This window comes from Maniola jurtina, chromosome 3 (genome assembly GCF_905333055.1).
Source record: "Maniola jurtina chromosome 3, ilManJurt1.1, whole genome shotgun sequence".
Taxonomy (NCBI): domain Eukaryota; kingdom Metazoa; phylum Arthropoda; class Insecta; order Lepidoptera; family Nymphalidae; genus Maniola; species Maniola jurtina.
Genome location: NC_060031.1, coordinates 3,110,746 through 3,132,874, shown reverse-complemented (window position 1 = coordinate 3,132,874; position 22,129 = coordinate 3,110,746). Strand labels below are relative to the sequence as shown.

The 22,129-nt window shown below is 39.2% G+C and overlaps 1 protein-coding gene across 10 annotated transcripts in view; it reads right to left on the bottom strand.

Moving 5' to 3' along the window:
* Positions 1–22,129, bottom strand: part of LOC123879995 (rho GTPase-activating protein 23) — a 473,286-nt gene that overhangs the window by 347,638 nt on the left and 103,519 nt on the right. For all 10 annotated transcript variants that reach the window (XM_045927897.1, XM_045927847.1, XM_045927853.1 and 7 more), the window contains 2 exons: positions 5,997–6,205; positions 4,764–5,030 (listed from right to left, as the gene is read on the bottom strand). In XM_045927897.1, the coding sequence (XP_045783853.1) occupies positions 4,764–5,030; positions 5,997–6,191 (462 nt within the window). In that variant the 5' untranslated portion in view covers positions 6,192–6,205. The remainder of the gene's footprint in view (positions 1–4,763; positions 5,031–5,996; positions 6,206–22,129) is intronic.

Sequence of the window (22,129 nt, the reverse complement as noted above, 5' to 3'; positions counted from 1 at the left end):
GACAAACTTTTGCGCGCGACTTCATCTGCGCTACAAAATATGTAATTTACAGCCCATTTTACTTCTAAGTGTGGTTTCAGATTTTTATCAATCACATACAAACAAACAAATCTAGCTGCTTTATATAAGCTAAAATATTATAAAGGCGAAAGTTTGTATGTGTGTGTGTGCGTGTGTGTGTGTGTGTGTGTGTGTGTATGTTTGTTACTCCTTCACGCAAAAACCACTGAACGGATTTGGCTGAAATTCAGAATGGAGATAGATAATATGCTGGATTAGCACATAGGCTACTTTTTATCCCGGAAAATCAAAGAGTTCCCACGGGATTTCAAAAACCTAAATCCACGCGGACGAAGTCGCGGGCGTCAGCTAGTATAAGCTAATTTAAGGAAAACTTAGTGATAAACTTAATAACTGGAAAATCAGTCTTCATCATAAACCATTTAGGTTTCAGCTGATATAATTTAACGGGTCCTCCGATTAAACAGGTGACAGGCATACACTGGAAAAAGATTACCAAGTTTCTACCAAGGCCCTATATCATTTTAGGATCCGGCTCAGTGTCACCGTCTTCCACCACATTAACTATAACGTAGGAATTAAAAAAATTGCGGATTTTAACTAAATAGGAGCCCTATAATAACCTACCTACAATATCATAAAGCATTCATTAGACTCACTTGTGCAAAGATAAAAGACAATCTAGTACTTACCTAATAAACTTTAGTACAAAATAGATACCTTTCATCATAAACCTTTTTAGGCTCCGGCTGACCCAGTTCGGGCGTCCCCCGAAAGCAGTAACGACGAGCCAGACTGGGCGGAGCGGGCCTTGGCCTTATAAGTCATACTTTACACGCTCGATTCCTTGTAGCAAACCATCAGATAAGCTCGCTTTTAACGCGTGCTCAATTTTAAATGGCTTCCATGAACTTATTTCTTCCTTGTTTAGTGATGTTTTAATGTTTTCTTTTTAATAGTTATACCTAATGATAATGTAGACTTTTATGGGGTTTTTGATTTATATCCCACTGGATGATGTCTGCGACATCGTGCGCGACGCGGATCCTTATAGGTTTTTTACAAATCCTGCAGGAACTCTTTGTTTTTCTGGAATAAAAAGTAGCCTATGCCCTGGAATGTAAGCTAATTCTGTATGAAATAGAGCATCAGTCGTGTTCAATTGATCAATCCAGCTGAAAAAAGCCACGACTTTTTTCAGATGGATTGATCCTGGGAACTTTTTGATTTAAGCGATAAAAGTAGCCTTGGTTCTTCCACGAGATGCAAGCTATCTTTGTACCAAATTTCGTTAAAATTAGTTAAACGGATAGACCCTGAAAAATTAGCACAGAGACAAACAGATACTTTCGTATTTGCATATAATGTTTAGTAGGTAGGTACGGATGGAGACTTTTTGATGTAATTATATGACTTTGAAAATCTTAGAAGAAAGAGTCGGTTTGAAGTGGGTTTGAAAAATCTAACAGTGGGTCCTAGACACAATCTGCTTTCTGAATCTCAAGTGTCCAGACCCAGTAGCTTAGTTTAAGTTGTAGATACGTTTATATGTCAGTCAGTTTATCTTTTTCAATCTATAGATAAGTCGTATCAGATATCTTAACGATTAAAGGCAAATCGGAGGGGATTTCGCTGTACGCGATCACTCCGATAAGTCGGTCGAATGTCGTGTTGCGGTGGTAGCGCGATGGCTATCACGGTCTGACAGGTTGGATCCCGCCGCGCACAGCTTTGTACCGGGCCGATTGATGGTCTGTATTGTTTTAAATGTGACCATAGATTTTAGTGGAATCCCTAGTTGGGATATCACGACCTCACAGAAATATTACTAAGGTACTAAGTATTAGGTAGTTTACCAAGGTAGTAGGCATGATATCTAGCATAAATTAATATGAATAAATAACTATGACTATGACTATGAGTGTTTAGTCAAAGCACTGCGCATTAAAAAGTTGAAAAGGACACTATAATCACAGCATATCAGCAAAGGAAAGGGCTCACTTCGACCCTTCTGCAAGGGGATGATATAGTAGAAGAAGTTGGCGGAGCGCGTGAAAGAAGATGATGTAGGTTCTCTCATGTCATCTTCGTACACAGGTGGGTCGCCTAGGATAGCTGCCTACCCCCTTGAGAATTAGGGCTTCCGGGCGATAGACACGGGGAGACTGTATGTCATCCGATAGAAAAACAGACCTCGAATCGGTAGGCGCACCTTTGTGTTCCTGGTGCGCCTCAAACGGTGTGTAGGGACTTCATTGGTCCCAGAGGAAGGTCCTTAGTAATCACCACTGGCTGGGCGCGAACGGTTTTGGTCCTGTAGCCCAGCCACCAGACGGCGCGTGGAACACTGTGGGGTTTCAGTTGTTGAGGACTTGAAGAGTCCCACCTGAATCATACCAGCTCGATGGTAATTGGTAACATATCATTGTAAATAGATTTACAATAGTTTGCAGTTTCAAATTGTGGAATAAATATAGGTTGTTAGTTTCATTTGTATTGCAAAGTTAAGTATGAATGAATATAATGTTTAAAAAAAGCTTTTTAAAAGACGTCTAATCTAAAAATATCACTAGACACATACGCCAATAATAACAACGGAACCGATGAAGCGTAGCAGTTCTCGTCCAAGATTCAAGATTCTAACAAGTCTTTTCCGCGGCGCCACAATATAAGTACCTATTCAGAATTCCATTGTTTACGATTGAGTCAGATCGCTATCGCTTTCGTATTAATGCATGAATAATGCTATATCATCGTTCGATAATCATTAGCATATGGGCTTTGGCGAAGAAAGTGTCACCCACGCTGTGCTGTGGATGGCATAAGACAAACATGTTTGACTACATCGAGCCTATATGACATCTTAAGTGTTTGCATAACACTTCTAGGAAGCCTTGTCCAAGACGTGCACAGACTAGGAACTCAAAGAGAAGCTACCTATTAATAAAATAGGCGCAAATAGAATCCATGGTGTAGAGACTTTTAAGTACTTACTCGAAAAATATCCACTGTACCTATAGAAATAATTACTGACTCTACTCCCATACTTCGGACAGAGATAAGTATGCTATACTGTTATATCTCCATTCCACTCCATCCCATCAGGCTGTATGCGTCCACTGCTGGACATAGGCCTTCCCAAGAGTGCGCCACCGAACATGGTCCTCCGCTTTCCTTATCCACCCGCTCCCCGCCACCTTCTTCAGGTCATCAGTCCAGCGGGCTGGAGGTCATCCCACACTGCGCTTACCGGTACGCGGTCTCCACTCCAGAAGACGTCTACCCCATCGGCCGTCGATGCGTCCGTATGGAAGCATAGTTGCTATTAGCTTCTTTGGTTGCTTTGGCTGCTAGAAAGGCTAAACGCTCTGGCTGTAGTCAATGCACTATTACTATGTTCAGAAGCTACATTAAACCACAAATAAATTGTGCTATTATATTACGAAACGTCTAAATTCTAACCGTTCTATTAGACTAGTAATTTGTCTGTCGAAAGAATTATACAAAACCACGATTAATGCAACAATCAACAATACAATAGCGACTTAATTTGGGAAACCCATAAATCGAAGCAATTAAGACATCACTTTCAAATGTGTTTTTTGCGAATATAATTTTAGCAAAAGTAAATTTACAACGTTTATCTTCGAATAAATTTAATACAACTTTCGAATCTGTCTACGGGGAATATCAGATGTTGCTTTAAATCTTCATTATTTGGGGAATTACTCAGGTTTGTTGTATCATTCCGAGGACCGTTACGAATCGGTCCGGCTTCTATATTACGCGGGCGGTTTTAAAACTGATCACATACCTAGTAGGTACTTGACAGTGCGCAAAAATATAAAGCCGCAGCCGCAAGAGGCGCACGCTACGTGTTTTTCAGTATCTACTGAAATAAAGTTTACTTTAGTAACTGGAGTCTGCTGCATCAGATATATCAGCAGAAATCATTTTAATTTTATTTCAGTCATCTTGAACGTGATTAATATTCCCTTTTCCGCTTTAACTAAACGTAAAGTTGGTCTATCGATTAGGTACGACAATAGCAACGTGTGGGATTAAAACCGTCGATCTTTTAAACTCCAACTCTTGAGCTGTTAAGGTTCTATTTATTATTACTTTTCATAAATCAAAGATGGTCATAAGTAAATTTCACTTAGTGACGAACGGTGGACTTTCCACACACTCGACTACAAAAAAATGGTGTTGTGTATTTGCAGTTGGCGTGTGGTTTTGCGGCTCTTGCGGCTCGTATCGTGGTATGCGATCAGCTTAAATCAAGCTAAACAATGCGGTCTGTAGTAAAAAGCTACCCCGCTAGATATTGAGCCTCTCAAAGCTGTCGTGCTGGTTCCACTAATCCTTCACAGATCCTTAGGATAACAAGCATGTATTTTTTGCTTCGCGCTACCTGTCTCACATCGAGAGCGTAGGAAAGGAGATTGATTGATTTTTACAAGCTACTTTATTATAATCCTTTTTGGAATACTTTGCGTTATAGTTTAATAATAAAATTATTATTATCGACCTTCATCGAAGTCATTATATAAATAGACGTCAAAATATGAAGATTGGATCATTAGTTCTTGTACAAGTAAAACAAAATCATTAGGTACAAGAATCATCAAAATCGGTCCACGCGTTTAATAGTCTCTAAACTGCAAAGGACTTATATAGACTGATGAACACATAACACTTCGCGTTGCGCAGTCGTGTAAAAAGGGCAAAGTCAAACATACCTGAACATCTCTCCTCGGTTGTGGCAGCCTCATAACAGGATTCGGCACAGGAGCTGGCATGCGAGTCGACGGCGGGACATAGGGCCGCGGCCCAGGAGGCGGGGGCGGAGGCCGCGGCACAAGCGACCTTTGCGGCCCTTGCGGCCTCTGCGGCCTTTGCGGCCCATTGAACACAGTGACGGCAGGTACTAGCGGTGGCGGGCGACTTTGCGGTTGAGCCACCGCTACGGAAGGCACGACGGGCGGTGGACGAGGGCCCTGATGTCCCTGTGTAAAACATTATAATTTTTTGAGCTGTGTGAAGGCTTTAATCGATTTCCGTATCGAATCGATTCGAAACAATTGTACTGTTTTTAATTAAGTCTTTTCATAGTTCCACAAAAATATGCGCCTATCTATAAACCCTTTCATTGAAACCGCTCTTCTATTTTGTATTTATGTATTTCATTGAACCTATTTCCATACTACGTCTAATTAAATCTATGCGAATGATGCGTTGTTCCTACGTCGACACCCTTACATAGAGAATGGTCACGCCTGACAAATGACGAGCTTATGTCCTCATATTATCACAATCATTTATATCATCATGCGTCCTTTTCACTTCTATACAATATTTTTTTAAAGAATATTAGCATGACTAAATATACCAACTCTCTTTCTCCTCTAACAAAGCGTAAAGCTTGTGCTAGGAGTAGGTACAACAATAGTACAATGGGTGGGGTTTGAACAGCCGACCTTTCGAAGGCTTTAATTGTGCAAGAAAAAGTGCCCTATATTAGCTCCACTCCCTGGCCAAGCTAGAGGTACCTGTAGCCGCGTAGAGGTAGATGAAACACCGATGCACGTGCGCTACAGTGCTTCGTGGCAGTACAAAGCGAGTGCCATTTGAGATCCCCCACCTCACTCGATGAAGCCCTCGGCAACCTGAGCGGTCTACTCGACTTCTGCAGCGAGCTTGGATAGCTGGAGTGAAGAATGCGGCGGGGAGGGGCAAGGCACGCACAAGAGACCAGACCACAACAACCAGCCCAGAGAGAAGAAAGAAAGAATCCTGCAGTCTGTTTTTCCTCTTATTCTCCTATTCTTAAGGTTGCCTGGTAGAGATCGCTAATTAGCGATAAGGCCTTTTGTATCCTCCTTCTGTCAGTGCTTTCTTTTGTTTTTTTGCTGTAATTCTTCTTGTGGTGGTACAAATAAAGAGTGTAATAAATAAAGAAAGAAAGAAGGTACCTGTATGACGGTGACGGAAGGCACGAGCGGCGGCGGGCGCCGCTCCCGCGCCTGCTCCACGATGGCGAGGTGCTCCGACGGGCGGATGAGGCGCGGCGGCAGGGTGCGCGGGCGCGGCTCGGGGCGCACGCTCGCGCGGGGCGGCGGCGCCGGCGGCGCGCGACTCCGCCGCCCCGACTCCGACTCGTCCGTCATCGGTGCGCGCCAATCTGATGACAATGGAAACATTTATTAATGAAATTAGCTATAATGCCCGACACTTCGTCCGCGTGAACTTCAATCAAGCGTCAATTTCAAAGTCCTATTTTACCCGGGGCTAAATTTTCAAAAATCCTTTTTAGATATCTTCATGTCGCAGCGAAATGCATAAACCGGGAGTTGGCCATATCTCTCAGGTATATGGCTAACTCCCGGGAGTTCCGAGTCCGTCGTTACATTTTTATAAACTAAGTATATGCTCAGTTTTCTATATCACTATTGTCTAGTGAACCCCATACTTTGAATCAAAATCTACATGACTTTGTCTCACATCTATACAGCTACTAAAAATATTATGTACAATACCGCGTAAGTGGCAACCATGTGGCTCATTAGAATTACAATTGCTTGTACAATAAAAAAAACATTAGCTACATCAAATCCCGTTTCCCCTACATCAATCACTACGCCAGGGCACTTGACATACCATCGAGAATTGAAAAAAAGGAGAGCAAAGCGCAAGTCATTCTTCTTTTGTTTGGTTCCGTATATAGACAACATAGTCACAAATTAGCAATAGCAGGTAATTTGTAACTTCCAGGACCGATTTTGAGGTCCCAGGAAGTTGAATAAAGCCCGCAGTAAACGCCCCGCTTTGTGGACAAAAGTCAAAATCATTTATTCAAATTGGATACCTACTATGGAATCAATTAATGAATAAACTTTTATTGTACACCACAAAATTAATACAGAAATACACATACGAAGCACTACATACTATTGTGCACTTTCTGATTGTCAAACAACGATATAGTGGTGATAATTAACTTAAAACTAAAGCTACGAGGGTTCCGAACGCGCCCAAGTCTGAGAAGAGCTAACATACAGATCATACCACCGTACGTAACCCCCCATTGACACCTAAAAAGTGCTATTGACGCCTACTTGTTTGGCGCGGACTACACCTAATTTGAAAGGTGTTATAAAAGTGAGGAAACCTAATAGACGAAGGGTCGCTCGCATTGACGACGTGAAGCGAAACAACGATGCATCACGCTAACCCTCCTATCAATTTTAGATTGTCTATAATTACGGCAGCAGGTCTCAAAAAAAGAGAAAAATATTTTATTATTTATTGAGACACGTAGAGTTAAAAATTAATTAAGGATTTTGGGTAGGTAGACGTATCTATTAAAAATAATTGGTTCGATCAGATGTCTACTTTACATGAAACAACCCTAGCAATAAGATCGTGACGATCTGTGGTGCCGATAAGCGATTGCGTTTTGGTTCGATGTCTGGTCTGGGTCTGTAGAGACTGATCAGGGATATGGGTATACCTAGTAAAAAATGCTATAATATATCCCTTCCAGGTTCCCATTAGTTCGTTTCCAAATAATATACTGAATCATCTCTTCATATTGAAGAGCTAAATAGCAATATTGACATCGTTTGTCATCAAACAAGTGTAAATTAAAAATTTTCAACACCCCCGACAAATCATTTTCAAATAAATAATTATGTAGGCAACGTCCATCTTGACAGCTTGACATTTGTCAATTGACACTTGAATATTATGAACCTAAGGGTTATATAACCTTCTTTTCTACAAGAAAACTAGAAAATAGCTGATAACTTTTAAACGGCTGAACCAATTTTTTTGGATTATAGCTAAGAACACTCTCGATCAAGCCACCTTTCAAACAAAAAAAAGTAAATTAAAATCGGTTCATTCGTTTAGGCGCTACGATGCCACAGACAGATACACAGATACACACGTCAAACTTATAACACCCCTCTTTTTGGGTCGGGGGTTAATAAAAGAAGATAATAGAGCGAGTGAATAATGAAAGAATTTACTTTACTTCATAAACTTTATTTATTATTTATTACCCATCAAGTAAAATTATTATTTTGTACAGTATCATTATTATTAATAAATTATTATTTATTTTGACTCTATTATTCTTAACAGCGCCATCTATGTACACGGTGCGGAACTCGGTAGCAAAACTAGCTTACTTCGCGTCGTTCACTTGTCCGGCGTCGCTGCGTCTGCTCAGCTTAGTATTTTTAAAAATAAAGAAAAGAACCTTATATACCTATTATTTAATTTGTCGTACGTCTACTGCCTGGTTTTTATTATGATTCCTTATTGATGTATTCAAGTTAAGGCGGAACGGATATTATTAGCTGATTTAAACATTTCGATCAATGATACCTACGTGAAAATACAACTGAAAAATAAAAATCCGACGTAAAATCATCTAACTACAAGAATTATTAAAATAAAAAGTCAAATTACCTCGAACATTCAAACGATAAGAATAATTATTAAGAATGCTAACTTATAAGTAATTAATTTTATGTTGTAATATTTTCAATTTCATGGAAGAGTTTATATAAAAGCCAAGACAGTCATTTTAAATAATAATAGGTAGGTAAATATTGCATGTTCTTTCAATGAAATCTGCAGTGCCTTTTAAAAACGTTTTGCATTTCCAAGAAACATGTAACCGAAGTTATTTCTTTGTAGTAGGTAGGTAAAACTACGTATGATAAAGACTATTACTGAATATGTTTCTTTCTTTTATTATTTTGTTACATATTTGTGCCTACTCTGTTGCTAGTGTGGAGATCGCGTAGGTACAAATAGGTATCTAAATTCAGTACTAGGTAGTCTGAAAATAGGAAGTTAGCGACTAGATAAATAAAAACTAATAAACAAACAAATCAAATAGTTTTATTTTCGGTTACGTTAAGTAAACGCTTGACTTAATTTAGCTGGTTTGTTTGGGCTGCGGCCGGTCAATCGAACCGGCTATCAAAGGACTTATTAACGTGTTAATTAAACGTATCCGGGACATAGCCGGCTTATCTATTCAACGGTTTGACTGATGTCAAGGTTCTTTATCCACCAGATATTTTTAATTGACTTTTCTTTTACTGTATTACGCTTGGAGGTCTCTATTTGATCAAATTAGGAATGAGAAGATCTGTAAGAGAGCCAGAGTAACATTAACTCAGCGAGTTGAAAAGCCGAAGTGGCAAGGAGTGGGGAACTTAATTGAAACAAGGTAAAATTAAATTAAAATTTTATAAAACCCCCGAAACATTTTTATTAGAATTTAGCTGGACACTAATTTGTATTGGTCGGAACTCGGATAGTAATAACCGGTCTAATAAGAAAACTAGAAAAGAGCTTATAACTTTCAAACGGCTGAACCGATTTTTTTGGATTTCAGCTAAGAACACTCTCGATCAAGCCACCTTTCAAACAAAACAAAAAAAAACATTAAAATCGGTTCATTCGTTTAGGAGCTACGATGCCACAGACAGACACACGTCAAACTTATAACACCCCTCTTTTTGGGTCGGGGGTTAAAAAATGATAGACGTTGGGGTCCCAGGTAGACAAACGAGATCGAACCAGAGCCCCTTGAATTTAGGAGACGTGGCGTACGAACAGACCTACGAGTATGTGTCCAGCCGTGGATGTCTATCGGTTGATAATGATGATGATAATGCTTATACCTAACCATTATCGTTGTCAATCAATCAATCAGCCTGTTTGCATCCACTGCTGGACAAAGGCCTTCCCAAGAGCGCGCCACCACACACGATCCTCATCCTTGCTCATCGACTCACTTCCCGCTAAGTATCTTCTTAAGGTCGTCAGTACAGGTACAGTGTGGGGCGACCACCAACCCGCTGGGGTCTCCGATCCAGAACACGTCTGCCCCAGCGGCCATCAGTTCAGCGGCATAATCATTGAGCCAAACTAAAAGAAATACAGATGGTACCTACTACCTTCGTAGTACAGTTTAGTAAAACCAGTTCCTAATAATAGCTAAGGAACAAGGCCTAACGGTAGCGTGCCGCAAGGTCGTTCGTACCAAATCAATGCAATTGCAAATCCCATAGAGTAGACGAACGTAACGGCAAACACTTACTTAGAGGTACTTAGGTACCCCTAGAACAAGTTTTTATAGTGTTAAAAAACGAGATTCGATGCCGAAATCCAGTATAGGCAGTGGCGTGCACAGGTTTTGAATTCAGGGCATACCCTGATACAAATACATGGTACAATACCAATACTTGATAACTTACCTAAGTACCTCTACATATAGTACTTAGGTAAATTACCATGTATTGGCAGGGTGGTTATAGTGAAAAGTTTGAATTGAGTTATTTCAACTAGCATAATCATTACTTTTATGCCACTATGACTTTAATGCCACCGTGTATTTAAAGTTTAAATACTTACACCCTAAAGCCAGCGCTCCAGGCGATTCTTTTGTGAATAAGAAATTAATAGGACAGCATGTTTCGGTGACTGCAAGACAAAGAGTTTTAAGTTCAATTTTTCACTAAAGGACATGACCAGTGGATTATAGGCGTCAAAAATGAATGAGCAGCAAAGATTGTTTTATTTTTGCTTGTTTGTTTTATTTTATCCTGAATTGGAGGGCAGAAACTGATCATATCCTTTTATACGATCTCGTAACTCACGAAAACAGTCTCAAGTTTTCGAAATGGGCAATCTCATACTAGGGTTAAAGACCTTGTAAGATCAGGTTCAGTTCAATAAACACTTCAAACAAAGCCTTTATTTATCGTATCTTTTACACTCCGCCGTGTTTACCGAGTAAATGCATGTAACTAACAATTTATTTGTCGATAAGGGTGAACGATTTACACAAAGCGCTCTTTGCAAGGAAAAATTTGAGTGCGTTGCCCGTCAATGATGGTTACGGAATTAGCCATGGGTTGTCGTTTATCATTCATTTACGAGAATCATGACGCATTATCTAATGCACGCGACTTCGTCCGCGTGGATTTAGACTTACTGGGGAAAAATGTAGCCTATGTCCGTCGCGTCGGTCTGGCCCTACGATGCAAGGAATCTCTGTGTCAAAATATTTCGTCAGCGGCTTAGCGGACATTGAAAAGGTAGGTAACAAAGAGATGGACAGACAGACAAACTTTTGCATTGATAATGACGTTTAGTAGATACATAAAAAGCTTTTAAAATAATCTGCAACACAGAGAGTTTATGTAATTGTGGTACTAATCCCGTACATAATAATATTTACTTTTTATTAAATGATTTTTTATGCCAAATAAATTCGTACGAGAATTTTAAGTACCTATATTTAAAAAAGGTTTCTTAAAAAAATAACTTACGCAGTTAGGGTTGATACAAGTTGCATAAGATAATAACACTTTCTTACTTCCCTCCAAAACAACGCTACACTTTTTATGAATAAGGTACCTAAAGATTTGATTATAAATTGTGTACCCTATTACAGTCAAATAAAGTTCCTTTTCAATTAACCGTTTCTGCCTGGGGTCGCGTGCCTTGCCCGACGCTCCTTTGCGATGATAGCCCGCAGAAGCAATTTTCCTACAAATTGTACTTACATCTCTATACGTGGGGTAATTGCGGGGGATATTTTCTCATTTCCTTTTTCAAACGAGATTGGTTTTTATATCAATTTTACTACCGGTATTTCATCCGTTGCATCGCACAGTCACGTATTGGAACTTGGAAGATTAAACTGGATACAACCACGAGCCACAAGTGTCGTGATCATCATCATGATCAACCCATCGCCAGCTCACTACTAAGCACATTTTTTCTCTCGAAATGAGAAGAATTTCCGCCATAGTCCACCACACAGGCCCAGTGCGGATTGGCAAGCTTCACATACCTTAAGGAGAACTTTTAGGAAGGTTTCCTCACAGTGTTTTGATTCACTGTTAATAGCAAGTGATATTTAATTGCAAATAACGCACATAGCTCTGAAAAGTTGGAGGTGCAGGTCTGGAATCGAACCCTCGACCTACCGAATAGGAGGCCGACATCTTAACCACTAGGCTATCACTGCTTACGATCACGAGTACGTTTATTAGATAAGTACTTGTTGATTGTCTGACATACAAGTATGTTCATTACATATTGAAAGTCCGACATATTTCAAAAACTATTGAATCATATTGGAAAAGTTACGAAGCATTTTCAATTAGTTGAATATTTGAAGTTTACTCGTAATTTCAATTCTATTTTAGTGAAACTCTAATATGTAGTTTGGTGATAATTCGAAAGCACTTTGTAAAAAAATTTCATTTTGCTGTAGAAAATTTGGCAATAGAAATCCCTACTAATATTATAAATGCGAAAGTGTGTCTGTCTATCTGTCTATCTGTCTATCTGTCTGCTACCTTTACACGGCCCAACAGTTTAACCGATTCTGACGAAAGGTACAGGGTTAGCTTATATTCCGGGACGGAGATAGGCTACTTTTTATCCCGGAAAATCAAACAGTTCCCGCGGGATTCCTTAAGACCCATCCACTTAACCGATTTGTATGAAAGGTACCGAAGTAGCTTGCATTCCTGTAATCGAAATAGGAAACTTTTTATACCGGAAAATCAAACAGTTCCCACGGGATCTATAAAAATCTAAATCCACGCAGACGAAGTCGCGGACATCCTCTAGTACGATATAAAGAAAATGGCAGAGAGTGGTCTCATTAGGAAAGCTAAGACTGTGTGGTGATGCTCTTTAGGAAAGGCCAATGTTCTAAAGTGAACGTCCACAAGCTGTTCATGAAAATGATTCTCTTCTATCACACTAATATTATAAAGGAGAAAGTTTGTATGTGTGTGTGTGTGTATGTTTGTTACTCCTTCACGCAAAAACTACTGGACGGATTGGGCTGAAATTTAGAGTGGAGATAGATTATACCCTGGATTAGCACATAGGCTGCTTTATATCCCGGAAAATCAAAGAGTTCCCACGGGAATTTTAAAAAACCTACATCCACGCGAACGAAGTCGCGGGTATCAGCTAGTCTAGTTGACAAATATACTCCTACAGCTTTGATCTCAATTAGAACCATAGATTCAAACACGGGTGTCAAGCGTAAGAAATCTCAAAAGAATTAGAAGATATTTTTTATTTTATCAATACGGAAAAAATATAAAACAACACTTTTATCTATGAAATACAAAAAGTGGCATATACACACACGTAAAGGTATCTATCTCGTACCCTACGGCAAAAAAATTGGATCTTCTTGAGCTCTCCGCCCTTTCGATAAATCGACGAGATGTTCCCAGGAGCGCCATAATATCATTATAAATAATCCGTTTAAGGGATTAAATTAAAACTAATGTCGTCATTAACGTCCCTCCAGATAAGGGAGGTACAAAGTAATCTGATATCCTAATCTTACTCTTAAACACCAGAAAAAAAACTGATAGATGGTTTTACCTGGACCCTTACATGGTGACATTCTAATCGACTAATAACTGCAGTATGTTACTTGGCAGGTTTTTTACGGAGAGGACTCAAAGTTCACGTCACAGAATATACCTAATTCGCGAGTAGAATTACAATTTTTGTGCCGATTTTTAACCCCCAACCTAAAAAGAGGGGTGTTATAAGTTTGACGTGTGTATCTGTGTATCTGTCTGTGGCATCGTAGTTCCTAAACTAATGAACCGATTTTAATTTAGTTTTTTTTGTTTGAAAGGTGGCTTGATCGAGAGTGTTCTTAGCTATAATCCAAGAAAATCGGTTCAGCCATTTGAAAGTTATCAGCTCTTTTCTACTTAATGTAACCTTCACTTGTCGGGGGTGTTATTTTTTTAATTTACACTTGTTGAAATGCTAGTTGATGAGTGATTCCTTTTTGCTGCAGCGGGAACAATTCGTACAGTATTAGGTATATGAAATGTATTTGGACCAATTACCTAAACATACATTTTTCACTATTCGGAGACATCAGTTTTTCTTTTCATACCTAGGTACTATAGATATTTATTTTCTTTCTACAATAAATACAGTTAATATACCATATTATATACCACATATTTTCTTTTTATACCATACCACAGTCTGCCAATCCTCACTTGGTTAATGGTTAATCTCATCCTGAGAAGAAACCCGTGCTCAGTAGTGAGCCAGCAATGAGTTGATCATGATGATGGCAGATATTTAGAACAGATAACTACCGAAACAATAAATTTCACAGTGAAGGAAGAAGGAAATATTTTATGTACAATATTTCTTCGTTACGAAGGAATTATACCGTTTATCTACCTTTTCAATTACAAGCCCAATACCTTTCCAATAACGCAGGAACTATTATCTGCTCCGCTTCACGAGAATAATGACTGGAGCCTTTTCTATTAATTCTGTATCACGATGGTACAATTACAGCACCGCGAGTTATTAGGCTAGGTTCTGTACGATATATATTGAGTTCTAGATCTCGACACGATATAAGAGGAATGTTTATCCTTTCCTCTTTCTTCTTCCTGAGAAATAACCACAACTCACAGCTGCTCACAGGCAAGGTATAGGCAAGGAGAATACCTAAGTATTAGGACTCAGGTCCCAATTGGTCCCAACCAATTCACAATCGCAGATTCTTAGTCCTCGCGGTTTGGGAGGATAGTAAATAATCTCTACAGCAGCATTTATGAGTTGTAACCCAGAGAGGTTGGAGACCACATAATTATTTTTTTCGTACCAGAAAGTTATAAAAATAAAGAGAAAAAGAAAGAAAAAGTGGACATGGAAGCACTTATCTCTAAAGATCTCTACCAGTGACCCTTGGCAATGCGAGAGGTTGTAAATATTGCACTGTCGTGACAATGAAATAATGGGACTTCTTCATCTTTCTGCGTCGTTCCCTCAATTGGAAGATCGTGGCTCCCCTTAGTATTATATGCAATCTTTGCTACAATGTTCTTCCATTGCTCTGACTGACGATTCTAAAGGTCGGGAAGTAGCTGGGCGAGAAAGGCGGAGGAGTGTACCTAACGGTTGCGCGTCCTTGTAGCTTTAGTTTTAAGTTACGTAATTAATTATCACCACTATATCGTACAACAATTTCGACCATCAAGAAGAGTACAATTGTACCTACTTTGAATAAATGTTTTTGACTTTGACTTTGACTTGGAAAGGCCTGTATGGGACACGAATACTAATATAACCAGACTGACTTAAACATCCACAGCAAAATTTGAAACACGAAAGTGAAGCTAAATAAAACTAAAAAACTACCCCCTCTAAAGGGTGCCTTTCTAACTTTTAAGCATTTAATTCCCGCGCAGACTCACGTGACGTCTGCAATTCCCCTAAACAGTAGCAATCAGTATTCAAGTCACAGGTAATTATCAGAGCGAAGGCGCTCACACGCGAGGGTCGCGGCCCACGGGAATTTACGGGACCACCCTGGAGGATAAACGTATATTTTAAGGCTTGGACATACACAACGCGTTGTGGCCAACGCTGTTACTAAGGCCAGCGGGCAGTTACCAAATAATGGTCGGTCAGAAAAAAAAAATCTAGAGCACATTTATGAAAATTCGGATTTACATTCGGATTTGTTTCTTTTATTACATTCTATCTACGCACTGGTTCTTAATAGAAGTTAACCTTTGGGAATGGGGATAGAATAATCTCTATCCCTATCCCCATTCCCAAAGTTTAACTGGAAGAAATACCTGGTATTAAGTTCGCCTATGTTAAACTGTTTAAATGTTGTTTAAAACAATCAAACTAGGCACTCTGCTCATATACCGTCCTATATATTCCCGATCATATGTCGCTTATCTGATGTTGACAGAGTAAGGTGACAGTGAGTTATGTGACAAACAATTTTGATGCAGTCAACTTAAAAGTTGCAACTTGAAAGTTACAAATTGCGGAGCGTGAGTAGGACTGAACGACATAGCTGCACTTGGGCGTATACGTTACGCTATCACTTTCAGTGTGATGTTCTTCATAGAATTTCCTTAGTTATATCGAAATCGTCGATTTCAGTGTAACTTTCTTACAGTGCTGTTATCGCTCGTAGCGCTTTCAGTTTGCCCAGGCCCTCACAGGGCTGGGTAATTTACATAAACTGCAAGCGTAAATTAGATTTATTCATAACGCGTTATTAAAAAGGGCTTTATCTTTTTGTGAGCTGAGTTCTAAGTATGGGAATGTGCTCTCAATATATTGTTTAGAGGCTTTCGTAGGTGGCCTACTAGGCTTTTTGCGAGAGCTTTAATGGCTGAATATTAAAGCACAGACACTGACCCAATATCAGCTTTCTGGATTCAGCAAAATCTTAATACATATTTCAAAATTTGTACGTTTGAGTTGTGAAATATTCAGATTTTAAATACCTAGAGTAGGTATCTTTTAAGTTCAAGACAAGCTCGCTCTAACCTTCCAATTGCTTTCTCTTAGATCTGATTTTATTTATCGTCAAACGCTTAACGATGAAGATAAAAGGATAATAAACCGACTGACTCACATACCTAGGATCAACCTGCAGCTAAAACTAGGTCTAGGAATTAAGATTTTGCCTATACCTAGATTTTCTCTATAACTACCAAGAAAGGGTTTCAGAAATCACCCGAGCCAAGTGAGGTCGGCTCAGCTTGTCCTTCATTAAAATATTCGCAAATTGTAGTTAAAACTAAAATCTCTCAACTCTTTTATCTGTTCACACGTGCTTCACACGCCAGTTCATAAATTATTTCTAAATTATAGCACCTCAGAAACGCATAATAATATTTAGTTGTCACACGCGAGTTTTTTCCCCATAAAACTGATGGTTTGATAAGCGCTGCAAACATGCAAAACGTCATTCTACACGACACGTCGCGATAAGCCACCCGCGGAATATAAACGGCATTGTATTGTGACAGGGTGTTCCAAAACATGAACTGGTTATTTTATTAACCCCCGACCCAAAAAGAGGGGTGTTATAAGTTTGACGTGTGTATCTGCGTATCTGTCTGTGGCATCGTAGCTCCTAAACTAATGAACCGATTTTAATTTAGTTTTTTTTGTTTGAAAGGCGGATTGATCGAGAGTGTTCTTAGCTATAATTGAAGGAAATCGGTTCAGCCGTTTGAAAGTTATCAGCTCTTTTCTAGTTTTCTTATAGAGGTTTTTGTGTCGGGGGTGCATTATCATCATCGTCAACCGATAGACGTCCAATGCTGGGCATAACACTGAGGTCTAAAGACCGTAATTTGACTTTGCTCAGATTTTACTACGAGTTAAAACGAGACAGATCGCACATATATTTTCTCACATTAATTCGTCTCATTTTAATTCTGACTTAAGTATGAGCAAAGTCAAAGTAGTCTGTCTCTTGTAGATTCGTATATAGACTAAAGAAGTACCAAGTAGAGAGTAACGCTTATGATCAGCTTCATATTCGTAGTTATAGAAAAGTATGACGAATCAATCGTTCATAAAACGGACACTCACTGAAAAACAATTTAATTTTGAACTTCCGAGTGAGAGAATTTCAGTTGAAAAAAACACAATTATTTTCTTATGATCTAGTATATGAATGACAAGACAACTAGGTACCATTAATAATAAAGAACAATCTTCGCTCGAAGCACCGTACAGTTCGCGTGCCAGACATGTCTCGAGGTAACAGAATAATTATAACCGACTAACATGACACTAATGCTGTTAAAAACATATCCGAATATACCGTTGACTGACTGCGAATACCTGGCACCACATTATTTCAATCACAAAAGCTACTAAATCGTATCATATAAAACCAGAAGCCTATTTATGACCGTGTTCTCAATAGATAGCATTCTAATACCACAGTATACTTCGTCTATAATACTATTTTTAACCCCCGACCCAAAAAGAGGGGTGTTATAAGTTTGACGTGTGTATCTGTGTATCTGTGTATCTGTCTGTGGCACCGTAGCGCCTAAACTAATGAACCGATTTTAATTTAGTTTTTTTTTGTTTGAAAGGTGGCTTGATCGAGAGTTTTCTTAGCTATAACCCAAGAAAATCGGTGCAACCGTTTGAAAGTTATCAGCTCTTTTCTAGTTACTGTAACCTTCACTTGTCGGGGGTGTTATAAATTTTTAATTTACACATGTCTACTTGACACGTTGGTTTAATGTCGTTCAATATAATCATACCGTAACACCGTACCGTTAAATATAAATGATACCGTATCGTACCGATATGGTATGATTATATTTATCGGTACAAGTCTAATTCGATTTTCGATTAGAATTACTGTGAGGTGCCATTAAAAGACCATCTTTAACACAGTAAGATGACGCCATAAACTTCATTGACTCAGTAAAGAACATTGTTAAGATTCCTCTCCTCTCAGAAAAGGAAAAGAAAAATAAATAAGACAAACCAAAAAATACACTTTAGTAGGGATTGCTAAAATTATGCATATTAGACAATAGCAGAAGAGTGCTAGCCAATCAGAAGTGATCAAGCTGTAGCCAGAGTATATAGAATGGGGAACTTTAGGATTGATCCTGAATCGGCGATATGACAAATATTAGGCTATGGTGACGTAAAATCAAAGAAAAATAGGGCTAGCTGCGTTAAATATATAGTACGGGACAGGTTGAGATGGCAATCGGGGTATGAGGCGGGGGACACACACACACACTCATGCCTCACACAATCGCTCGTTACCCGCGCTCTCCCACAGCGGGTTAACGCAGGGGCTGTGCGGGTGTACGGGGCATCCTCACCCGGTCAACAATCTCAACCTGTCACACACTATGCTAACATTTGACGCCTGCCGGTGACGTCGAAGCCTCGACGCGACCTTTTGTAAGTTCCCTCACTCTCGTGAACTGTGCTGTAGCTGTCAAAGTTCGGTGCATGCAAGTGTAAAATATACAAGTGTAAATTAAAAATTTATAACTCCCCCGATAAGTGAAGGTTACAGTAACTAGAAAAGAGCTGATAACTTTCAAACAGCTGAACCGATTTTCTTGGATTATAGCTAAGAACACTCTCGATCAAGCTACCTTTCAAACAAAAGTTCATTAGTTTAGGAGCAATGATGCTAGAGACAGATAGACAGATACACACGTCAAATTAACAACACCCCCCTTTTTGGGTCGGGAGTTAAAAATAAAAAATAGTATGTTCTACCGAGTATAGACGTAATTTCTCCTTAATAGCGCTGATAAAGGGCTCTCAGCTTTGTATGGAGAAGTGTAACACGTCAAGCATTTAACGGTAGCGTTAACGACGTCATTGTTGCATGATCTAGATGACCCCAGTGATTGCCAGACGTACCTACGGCCGTAGACTGATCACAAGTTGAGATACAGATGAAACTATGGCAAGCAAAGACATGGACAAGTGATAATGCAGCGTTTTAATTTCGATATATATAAAGGCAATGATAGCTTAGTTGTTAACACGTCAGCCTTCAGCTATTCGGCAGGTCAGTATTTTGATTCCAGGATTTCAAAATTTTTGAAGCTATGTGCATTTGAAGCAATATATATCACTTGCTTTAACGGTGAAGGAAAACATGTTCTCAAAGGTGTGTGAAGTCTGCCAATCCGCACTTGGCCAACCCCATCCTCAATAGTGGGTCACAGACGGAAGAAACCTGGAGAAACTTTCTGATAGGATTATCAGGATAATATTGAAAAATCTTAAACTTTGTAAGTACTTCGATAATCGAATCTATCGATCTGTACCTAATTGTTGGTCAATGAAATAGGAATATCTATCATTTAAACAAGTTTTGGTAGGCATATAACTAACGTTGGCCACACTAACGAGTCGCGAACAATTTCTAGTTACTTAGATACAGTTGCAAAATAATGATAGACAGCGGTATACAATTAGCGACTTGAAAATTGTCGGACTAAAGTACGAAATAATTATTTTAAGACCCAATAAACGTTAAAATAACAGCTTTTATGCTCTTAATTGGTAGAAATTAATGAGGGGTATAAGTCCATAGATTGGTACGAGAGAGATAAATACGGAAAGAAACTTAGGCTAAGCACAGACATCTTATTGTTAATACATCCGTCTCTTTTAGGGACTTAGTAGAGGATTAGTATACATATAATTATCATCAGCTCCATGAAATCTGTTCATATCTTGTTAGGTTTTAAAGGATCATATAAAAAGTCCTTATGGGTGAGAAATTCATATAACGCCTAAAGCACATCGATTAGTATCGGTTATTATTAGTTTACACATAAATACGATTATTTTCGTTTGGCATTGGCATTGCATTATCAGTGTTCTCTCTACTAACCTACTGATCCCATATCTGTTCATACCTGTAAGTCGATTCCAGAAAACCTGCATCAATCATTAAATACTACAATTGCAATTTTTGTGATTCACTGAATTAATGGTATTCTTGCAACAATGCATTGTAGCCGATGGAGCCGGCCAATCAGAGGTGATTGCGATCGTCACACTGTACTGTCATTTTACCGTAATCGAGCTCCAGAGTAAGCTTTTGTGAGGTCGAACCTTATCAATGAACTTGACGTTTGCACTCGGCCTTATGTAGTCACGAGAGAGAATCTCGCGGATCATTGCGATGGTGTGAATGCGGCGCAGATAGCATCACTGTCAACCGATGCCTCCGTAGATAGCAGCGAGCACGAGCATGAACCGGAAATGAAATATCCACTCTTAAGGCATCTATACATATGCCAACATGTTGGATCCCGCTACTATCAACATTTTACAAATTAATGGTTTCACCAGCATGCAATAGCACCCTCAGACCTTAAGAGTGTGAACTGGAGATGAAATACTGATACCTAAAGTCTGAAGCGAAAAACACTTTCAACACTTTCCTACCATTAATATCTTAAAGCAGATAAAATAGGCTGATTCGGACAGATTATCCCAAAAAAATTCAGGTGTGCAACCTTGTAGATCAAAATGGGTTGGAAGTTGGAGTGTCTGTTAATACAATGTTGCAAATACTTTCACCGGAAGATAAAAAAATATCGCTGTTCTTTGAGACCGAAAGGATGTTCTTAATACAGATTAAGGTCAAGGAAAATTGGGCAGTCAATGTTTCGCAGCTGCATATGGCCTGAGACATTAAAACAACACGCTAAAGAGAGGACATGTCACTGCTTAGTGGATCTAAGAAAATCCACATTGGCCGGACCGTGCCGGCTCTCCACACTGCGAATTTTGCTATGATACAAAACTTTCTGGTACTTCATGCAGGAGAGAAATTGCTATTCGATCTAGCTCTAGCTCTCTTTAACATAATACCATATCAAAAATTCAATTTCACATATACTTCGATGGCTTCAGAGGCAGAACTCAGTCACAGTATCATGAGTTCTGAGTGTTCACAATCTTTTATGATCAGTGCTCTTACACTTCGATAATTCCTCCACACAATTCTGACCTAGTGGTCCAAAACTTTGGTAGAGGGGAATGCTGCGTAGTATTTCCTGTTCAAGGGAAGGGCCTTTTTGTTCTGACCAGTCGCCAATATACACGTTGTAGCCATTGAAGCGGTAAAAGCTAGATTTTGTTTACGATTGCGTCCGAGGCGAGGAATCGAACGCCTTTCTCTCGAGTGCTAACAAATAAGCCGGGATGGAACCGACGTGATTTATTTATTCAAATCCGATGCACTCTGATGCCAGTCACGTCCCTCTCTTGATTTGTATTTGAGGCACGAGCAGAGGTGTTGCTGATTTCTGATCTGCTTGCATTAACGTTGTAATAAAATTCTATAGTGCAGCACATTAGCTATCGGTATTGTGTAACAACGCCTAAAGTTATTTCAATCTTATTGTTATGGAAGAGCAGTCTTCTGAGACAGGAGTAGGTCTTCTACTCCTAAAAGAAAACTCCGATCTTCTTGTGCTACTGTTACCATAATTAAAAAAACTTATAGAATGTGTAGGGACATGAGCGATACAAAAGCCGTTACGAAAGTTTGGGATGGCAAAACGGAAGGTCGAAAGGACTGAAAACAGCTAAGTGGAGACAAGAAATTAAAAGATGAAGGTAAAAACTGCTCCTTCCGTCCTTACTCTGATGGAGAGTAAAAACAAGCTTAGGTACATTCACAAAATGCTTATTTTAAATTATTTTGAAAGAAATC